Source organism: Microchirus variegatus (genome assembly GCF_963457635.1).
Source record: "Microchirus variegatus genome assembly, chromosome: 12".
NCBI classification, from domain to species: domain Eukaryota; kingdom Metazoa; phylum Chordata; class Actinopteri; order Pleuronectiformes; family Soleidae; genus Microchirus; species Microchirus variegatus.
Window position 1 is genome coordinate 28,454,145 of NC_139813.1, and position 9,511 is coordinate 28,463,655.

At 43.4% G+C, this 9,511-nt stretch overlaps 1 protein-coding gene across 1 annotated transcript; it reads right to left on the reverse strand.

Moving 5' to 3' along the window:
- Positions 1 to 1,030: 1,030 nt before the first annotated feature.
- LOC310934888 (protein NLRC3-like) lies at positions 1,031 to 8,970 on the reverse strand (the record flags this gene model as incomplete). The annotated part of the gene is made up of 10 exons (XM_083898688.1): positions 1,031 to 1,557; positions 1,636 to 1,682; positions 2,154 to 2,327; positions 2,413 to 2,586; positions 2,674 to 2,847; positions 2,944 to 4,723; positions 4,808 to 5,033; positions 5,126 to 5,204; positions 6,324 to 6,413; positions 8,918 to 8,970. 10 exons carry the CDS (start codon positions 8,968 to 8,970, stop codon positions 1,031 to 1,033), a joined length of 3,324 nt encoding a protein of 1,107 aa, XP_083754814.1.
- Positions 8,971 to 9,511: the final 541 nt, after the last annotated feature.

The window sequence follows — 9,511 nt, forward strand, 5'->3', positions numbered from 1 at the left end:
CACGCACCAAAGTCACTCACTCTCCCGCACCAAAGTCACTCGCTCTCCCGCACCAAAGTCACTCGCTCTCACGCACCAAAGTCACTCACTCTCACGCACCAAAGTCATTCACTCTCCCACACCAAAGTCACTCACTCTCCCACACCAAAGTCATTCACTCTCCCACACCAAAGTCACTCACTCTCTCACACCAAAGTCACTCACTCTCCCACACCAAAGTCACTCACTCTCCCACACCAAAGTCATTCACTCTCTCACACCAAAGTCCATAGAGAAAACCAGTGATTTTAACATCACAGAGACACAGGAGCTGTTGAATAACAGTAACTCAACTACTATAAGTTCAAATGTCTTATTTTGTAAAATTCGGCTTTAAAAATATTTAATTTAGACTTAACTCAGTGACACAAAGTGGCCACACGAGGCAGCAGAGGACCAGCAGCAAAAAATGAATGTCCCCAGAACGAAAAATGTCCCCACATATAGGGTGTTCTGTCAGATGGGGGGGGGGGGGGGGGCGCTGTTGTCAGACTACATGAAGAGGAGCAGTGCATGCTGGGACAGAAAGTCAGGTCAGTGAGATGATGATGATGATGATGATGATGATGATGATCTTCAGAGAAACTTCTTTATTTACATTTGATTTAAAACCTTTTATTTTATATAAAGCATTTTATTTCACTTGATTCACTTTTTGTTATTTTTGTATAAATGTATTAATTTTTACTTTATTTTTTCATTTTCACTTAAAACATTTGTTTTTGTTCATTAGTTTTACTTCATCTTATTTTGAACAAAAATCATTTTTTCATGTCTGTTTTGACTGAGTGTGAACCTCTGTGTTTCAGGCTGGTTCTCAGCAGCAGGGGGCGCTCACAGCACAGTCAGTAGCTCATTATAATGAGCAGCACAGGTAGACGACTCAGTTAATGACAGACAATCATTGTTTATGATGAATTACTGAGGCTTTAACATCAGGTTCTAAACAGTGAGACCTCGTCCACCACTGAAGCTGCTGTCTCTTCATGTTCTACAGAGAACACAGAGACACTGAGGAACCAGGATAGACATAGAACCCAGGATACAGTGTTTGAGTGAATGTGGTCCTGAAGGTGTGGAGGTGGATCAGTGAGTCAGAGGAGACTCTGTAGAAGGACAGAGTCCCAGCAGGACAGTCCACAAACACTGAGACTCTGTGAGAGACAGAGGACGATGTGATGGATGTGAATGTATTACAGTGAACGACAGAATAACCATGATCAGAGCAGATCAGACTCCAGGACTGATTATTACGTCCAAACCAACAGTCATAACTGTTGTCTTTCCTCTTGATTCCTCTGTAACTCACTGATATATAAACACTTCCTCTCCACTCGACCTCCCAGTAACAGAGACCAGTCAGACCAGATCTACACAGCAACTGAGGACAGTGATCAAATCTGTCTGGATGATCAGGATACGACTGATCTTCTGTCACAAAGGTCACTTTCCTGTTGTCTTCAGACAGTTTGAGTCTTCTGTTCATTGTGTTTGTGTCCAGTTCCAGTTCACATGAATCTGATGAAGAACAAGACACAGTTGCAGTTTATTGATGATCAGCTGAGATGTTGTTATTTCCTGTAAATCCATACTTACACTTCCTGACACCAGGTTTTAGCCTCTGCTCTCCAGCATGGTCCATCCTGGAGGAAGAAACAGTCTGAATGAGTTTGTGTCTTAATGACGCACTCTGGTGGACACAATGATGAACTACACCCTGGTGTCAGATGAAGGACAGGTGTGTTTCAAAGACAAGACGGTGTCTGCAGAACCAGAGACCACAGTTTCAGGAGGCTACGCATTTTCTTAACAGCGCCACCATGTGGACAACACAGAAGACAACTCCTGTATATACATTTATAACTCCTGTCAAACAAGAACAATATCTATCAGGCAGATGATCCACTGTGGCGCCCCCTAAAGGCAGGAGCCAGAAGAAGAAGAACAGGTGTTTAAAATGTTTGACTAATGTTTGGTTATATTCACTGACTTCTTATCACATTTGTCTCATAAACGACAGCAGAATAACAGAACATCTTCAACCTGAACCTTCTTACAAGTTTGAATGGTGCTGTTGAAGATGAAGCAGAAGAGGAAGAGGAGGAGGAGAATACCTGAGAGTGTCCAGTCTCCAGTGTGGACTCTTCAGTCCAGCAGACAGAAGCTTCTCTCCTGAGTTTCCTGGATGATTGAAGCTCAGGTCCAGTTCTCTCAGATGGGAGGGGTTGGAGTTCAGAGCTGAGGTCAGAGAAGAACATCCTTCTTCTGTGACCAGACAACCTGACAGACTGGAGTTAAGAAGATATGATGAACTCAGAACATCTTCATCAACAAGAACCTAAAGATCAACTGTCAAATAAAGTGAGTCCTGACCTGAGAGTCTCCAGAGAACAGTGAGGACTCTTCAGTCCATCACACAGCAGCTTCACTCCTGAATCCTGAAGGTCATTGTTACTCAGGTCCAGGTTTTTCAGGAGGGAGGAGTCTGAGTTCAGAGCTGAGGTCAGAGAAGAACATCCTTCTTCTGTGACCAGACAACCTGACAACCTAAAGAGACACAGACACGAAGGAGTGATGACTGAATAATGTCAGGACAGACAGGAAATGAACACAACCTTTCATGGATCATCTGACCTGAGAGTCTCCAGAGAACAGTGAGGACTCTTCAGTCCATCACACAGCAGCTTCACTCCTGAATCCTGAAGGTCATTGTTCCTCAGGTCCAGGTGTCTCAGACTAGAGGACACAGAGCTGAGGACTGAGGACAGAGCTTCACAGCTTCTCTTTGAGAGTTTACAGTCACTCAGTCTGAGGTAGAAAACAGTGATGAACAAAAGGTTAAACATGTTTATCTTCTGCTCTTTAGAATATGTCTTATTAATATTTATATATTGATCCACGTACAGAGCTTTGTTGGAGGCTTTGACCACCGGCAGCAGCTTCAGAAGAGCCTCCTCTGAAGCAGAGAACTTCTTCAGGTCAAACTCTTCCAGATCTTTTCCTGATGACAGTAAGATGAAGACCAGAGCTGACCACTGAGCAGGAGACAGTGTCTCTGTGGACAGATGTCCTGATGTGAGGGACTCTTGGATCTCCTCCACAAGAGAACCATGGTTCAGTTCATTCAGACAGTGGAACAGGTTGATGCTTCTCTCTGCTGACAGATTCTCACTGATCTTCTCCTTGATGTACTCAGCGGTTTCCTGATTGGTCTGTGAACCACTTCCTGTTTGTGTCAGTAGACCTCTTAAGAGCTTCTGATTGGTCTCCAGTGAAAGACCCAGGAGGAAGCGGAGGAACAAGTCCAGGTGTCCATTTGGACTCAGTAAGGCTTGGTCCACAGCATTCTGGTGCAGATGATTCAGTTTGTGTCTTAACAGTCTGGACCACAGACTCAACAGATTTGTTTCAGAGTTGATGAAGGTCAGATGAACATGAAGAGCAGCCAGAAACTCCTGAACACTCAGATGGACAAAGCAGAAGACCTTGTCCTGGTACAGGCTTCTCTCCTCTTTAAAGATCTGAGTGAAGACTCCTGAGTAAACTGAAGCTGCTGTGATATCGATGCCACACTCTGTCAGGTCTGATTCATAGAAGATCAGGTTTCCTTTCTGCAGCTGCTCAAAAGCCAGTTTCCCCAGAGACTTAATCATCTTCATGTTCTTTGGACTCCAGTGTGGATCTGTCTCAGCTCCTCCATCATATTTGACCTTCTTCACTTTGGACTGAACCACCAGGAAGTGGATGTACATCTCAGTCAGGGTCTTGGGCAGTTCTCCTCCATCTCTGGTTCTCAACATGTTCTCCAGAACTGTTGCAGTGATCCAGCAGAAGACTGGGATGTGACACATGATGTGGAGGCTTCGTGATGTCTGGATGTGGGAGATGATCCTCCTGGCCTGCTCCTCATCTCTGAACCTCTTCCTGAAGTAGTCCTCCTTCTGTGGGTCTGTGAACCCTCTGACCTCTGTCACCATGTCAACACAGTCAGGAGGGATCTGATTGGCTGCTGCAGGTCGTGTGGTTATCCAGAGGCGAGCAGAGGGAAGCAGTTTCCCCCTGATGAGGTTTGTCAGCAGCACGTCCACTGAGGTGGACGCTGTGACATCAGTCAGGATCTCAGTGTTGTGGAAGTCCAGAGGAAGTCGACACTCGTCCAGACCATCAAAGATGAAGACCACCTTCAAGTCTTCAAACCTGCAGATTCCTGCTTCTTTGGTTTCAGTGAAGAAGTGATGGATGAGTTCCACCAAACTGTACTTCTTCTCTTTCAGCACATTCAGCTCTCTGAAGGTGAAGGGAAATGTCAACTCTATGTCCTGGTTGCTTTTGTCTTCAGCCCAGTCCAGAGTGAACTTCTGTGTTAACACTGTTTTCCCAATGCCAGCCACTCCCTTTGTCATCACTCTTCTGATTGGTCCATCTCTTCCAGCTGAGGCTTTAAAGATGTCTTCTTGTCTGATGGTTGTTTCTGCTCTGTCTGGTTTCCAGGAAGCTCTTTCAATCTGTCTGACCTCATGTTCTTCAATGACCTCTCCAGTCCCTCCCTCTGTGATGTAGAGCTCTGTGAAGATCTCATTCAGAGGGGTGGGGTTTCCTGCTTTAGCCACGCCCTCAAACAAACACTGGAACTTCTTCTTCAGGTTTGATTTGAGTTCACGTCGACAAGCTGCAGCTCTGGAGTCTGAAAAAACACAAGAAAATAAATCAGTGAGTGGATCATTGAGAAAATAAGATGTTCTTCCTTTCACATTAAAAGTCCTCTTACTGATCTGCAGACAGTCAGCGAGCTTCTCCTGCTTCATCCTCCTCAAGAAGTTCTCTGTGATCTTCAGAAAGGCCTCTCTGCTCCTCCTCTGCTCCTCATCTTCACCATCCAACACCTCCTCATCCTCCCTCTGACTCTCTGAGACTTCTGTGTGATCTGTACCCAGAACCTTCTGGATCTTCTTCAGCTCGTTCTTCACAAAGCAGATGATGTTCTCCTCCAGCAGCTGTAGAATGATGCATTAAATCACATTGATCACCAACAGATTGGTTGCTTACTATTAAGTTTTAGACTGACTGTGCTTGTTCATTTACACACCGTAAATATAGAGTCCAGGTCTGTTCCATTCTTGTGGGCAGACGGATCATTGAGAACCTCTGTCCTCTGCTGATCAACTCTGAGGAGAAAACATTCAGTCATTTACTAAAGCAGGTTTTCACTGAGCTGCACCTACGTTTCTTCTTCAGCCAAAGTCACATGACATGAGTTTGACAACTTGAAGACAAAAGTCCCTGAAGGACAGTCTCTAGTGTGTGTGTGTGTGAAGTCTCAAAGACACAATCAGAGAGGCTTGACCATGAGTCCCTGACCAATCACGGACTCTGACTAGATTTACTGTTGGACATGTTTTCAGAGACGAGGACAGGCTGAAGACATTTAGTGGACTGGTCCACCAAAGACAAGAAGACTGGTTTTCTGGATTAAACATGTTTTGGACTAGACAGGCTCCCCCTGGTGGAGGATTATGTAAGTGTGTGTTACTGTGTGAGAAATTCTTACATCAGTTCACCATGTTTTTGTCCATCCTTGAAGTTAATAATACGATCTATAGACCAGTCACTCTTCATGGACAAACAGCTGGGTCCAGGTCCAGGTCCAGGTCCTGCAGAGTCTGGTCTCTGTTGATGGATCCTCCTACAAACACAGGACATGTAAATCCACCATCTGCTCTGATAGATGTCTTTAATGATGGACAGTATCAGGAGACAGAGATGGTTTGACCCAGATGGTGTCGGCTGCTCGGTGTCAAACTCTACACTGATCAACACATTTAAGACTTCCACTAAAACATGGAGAACATCTTCAGTCAGATCACTTTACCCAAAGCCAAGGACGTGAGCCAGGACTGTTCCACATTTATTCAACATTTCTTATTCTTTCATGGCTCCAGATCTGAGCTTAAAGAGACGGCTCTGTTTGGGACTTGGGTCCAGAATGTCTTGGTACTGGATCTGAGGTCCTAAATATAAGGTGTCTCTGGTGCTACATGGTGGATCATTTGAGTTGTTGACCTGTGAAGACCTCCATCATCTGACCTCTGTTCTTGTTTGAAGTGCATAGGATTATCCATGGACCAGTCACTCTTCATGGAGACACAGCTGGGTCCAGGTCCAGGTCCAGCAGAGTCTGGTCTCTGTTGATGGATCCTCCTACAAACACAGGACATGATGTGTCAATAAAACACTGAGCTGTGACATGGAGACGAGTCACATGATCCATGAGATCTTCATCTGACCTCTGACCCTCATGTTCCTCACACAGAGTGGTTTTAGAGGGCGGAGCTTCCTCTTCACTGTCCTTGATCTGATCCATAGCAGAGCGCCACCTGCTGGGAGAACACAGGACAATCATTACAGCATGGATTCCATTCCAAGTTAGTGTTAGCATGGGTGAACCAGCAGGTCCAGCAGGACCAAGAAGAGCCAGCAACACCAGCCGAGGAGGCGGAGTCAAGTCATAAGAACATGATGTCACAGGCAAGTGATTGTTTTGCAGTTAGCAGCATTAGCCAAGTTAGCTGAGAGAGGGTCAAAGGTCAAAGTCAAAGAAAACTGAAGATGACTTTGAATTATTGCAGAGGCAGCAAAAGCAAACACGCTGAACTTGTTAATGAAAGAGTTCACAAGTGTTTTATAAATGTTACATTTCAGTGTTTTTGGTGACAAAAGTTCAGTGGTTAATGTTGTGAATCAGTGTGATTATTATTCACATGATGAGAAGGTTTGATGTCAAACCATCACTCAGTGAATTAAGACCATAAACAACTTCAACTCATTGGTGCTCAGCATCCATGTGATTCCAATGTGTCATATCAAATGTCAACCAGCAGATGTCAGCATTTATACTGTGTCAGCAGGGTTCAGAGGAACCAGGACATGTTCACATCCCATAATAAGAAAGGTTTGCAGTATTACAGCAGACATTTCAGCCTCTCTAAGTCACCACAGGGTCAATTCATTCTCTGTCAAAGCTCTGTTCATGTTATCAACGTGGTTTGGTTTGTTGACAAAAAGAACCTGGACAGTTTTTCAGAGAAAGTTTTCTCTTTCAGCAAAAGCACAAACGTCCTCTAAAGCAGTGATTTCAAACGTTTCAAACCTCACATTCATGAAGCTTCACAGTAACAAACATCATGTTTGAGATGAGTTTAGTTCTGTTACCTTCTGATGGTCAGAAATGATGGTCATGAAGCTGTTGAACGTCTGTCAAGTTATTCTGCTGTTTGAACAGGAAACAAACCACACACCAAAGTCTTCTCAAGTCTGATCTGAAGGAAACTTGATGAATCTGATCAAATAACTGCTCTGATCTGAACTTTAGACTCAACGACATCAACTGGAGTCAAACATTAACACAATCAGATCATAAACTTATGAAGTTCTAAGTCCAATCAGTTTAGTATCATCACGTTGTTTTCCATGACTTCATAGCTCCTCCTCCTGTGATAACGTGGTTTTCTCCATGACACAAACACAAACTAGTGACTTGTAAAGTAGTTGTTTATGGTGAAAGTGAATCGTTAAAAAGATTTGTTGACAGAACGGTTCAGTCACTGAACGTGATCACGATGGTCGTCTTTCAGCAGTGATGTCTCTAAATATACCAGACTGTTAAATATGGACATTTTAGATATTTACTTTTACTAAAAAACGTCATGTTTTCATTGCTGGATTCATGATTCTTCAGTGACGACACTCGCTGACCAATCAGTGGCCGGGAGTCTGTTGAAGTCACAGTTTAGTATCAGCTCAGCTCGGCTGGAACCTCTGATTATCTTATTAAATACTTTCCTACATCGTACATTCATAGATGTGAAAATGTGTTTCTATTAGATTTATCAATCAGTCAATATATTCATCTTGACCAGGGGCGTCAAACTCATCTTCACTGAGGGCGACATCAGCATAATGGTTACAGATGTCACTGTAAGACAGAATAAATGGAACTAAATGTAAACACACCCTCAGAAGGGGACTGTACCTATGTTCCCCGGGTCCTATGTTCCCTGCTTTGTATGTGACAGGGGAACATAGGACCCTTTCTCTAACCCTAATCCTAACCCTACCCTTTTTCAAAAAAAGGGTCCTATGTTCCCCTGTCACATACAAAGTGGACCTTTTTTGGGAAAAATGGGGAACATAGAACCTGGGGAACATAGGTACGGCCCCCTCAGAAGAAGACTAGCTAGCTAGCTTTCACTGCCGCTTCGTTTGTTGTTATGGTTTTTGGGAACACATTCTGCTCAGTTTGCCTTTTAATTCTTTGACAATTTGTTGTTTTTCCTTGAAGGCTAACTTTGGCAAACTCGGCTACTACTAGAGCTGCAAGTAACGATTATTTTCATGATCGATTAATCTGTCCATTATTTTCTCGATCAATCGACGAATCGTTTGGTCCATAAAATGTCAGAAAATGTAAAAAAAAAAAAACATTGATCGGTGTTTGTCAAAGCTGGAAATGATGATGTTCTTGAACGTCTTTGTTTTGTCCACAAATCAAAATGATTCAGTTCTGATGATTTATTTGTTTATGTGGAGCAAAGAAACCAAGAAAATATTCACATTTAAGAAGCTAAAACAATCAGAAATCTGGTTTTACTGATGAAAAAAGCTTAAAACCGATTATCGATTATCAAATAGTTGGCGATTAATTTAGTAATCGATTAATAATTGATTCATCGATTAATCTTTTCAGCTCTAGCTACTACTACTCCTTGTTTGGTGTCAAAATTCTGACGTAGATCGTACTCTTTGGCGACCGACACCGCCTCATAACGCGAAAGACGTATCGGTTTTTTTCTCCTTGAAGCACAAACGTATTCGCCTTCACCATCTTTCTCGACGCTTTCTTTCATCTGCATCAATCTTTCTCTTCCTGGACATTTTGGGATCATTTGTAAATATTTCAATCCCAAGTTCATTCATCGCATGATGATACACGGCAAACTTAGTGGCCGGGATGCCGTCACTTCACGGGTAAAACAATCGCCATCATGCATTGTGGGAAATGCAGTTTATGGTCAAACTCACGCCTTAAAGCGGCATAGACCTCGTGGGCCACATAAAATGATGAGGCGGGCCACATCTGGCCCCCGGGCCTTGACTTTGACACATGTGATCTTGACTGTCTTTTCTGGTGAAAGGAGGTTTTTGGTCGATCACTTTCGCAGATTATTGCTCTGTTTTCAGGCAAAAATCTAAATCAAACCGTGAACTACTGCGTCTGCTGTTTGGCTGTTAGATGAGACGTATTCTCGTCATTTGATTGACGATAACATTGTTGTTGTTCTGTTAATGTTTGACTCCAGTTGATGCAGAGATTAGCGCTGACACTTTGTTTCCCGTTCAAAGCTCAGAGTAGTTTTGTGCTCGAATCAAATGAACAGGAAGTTGTCTGTTGACGTCGTCTTCTTCTTCATGTGTT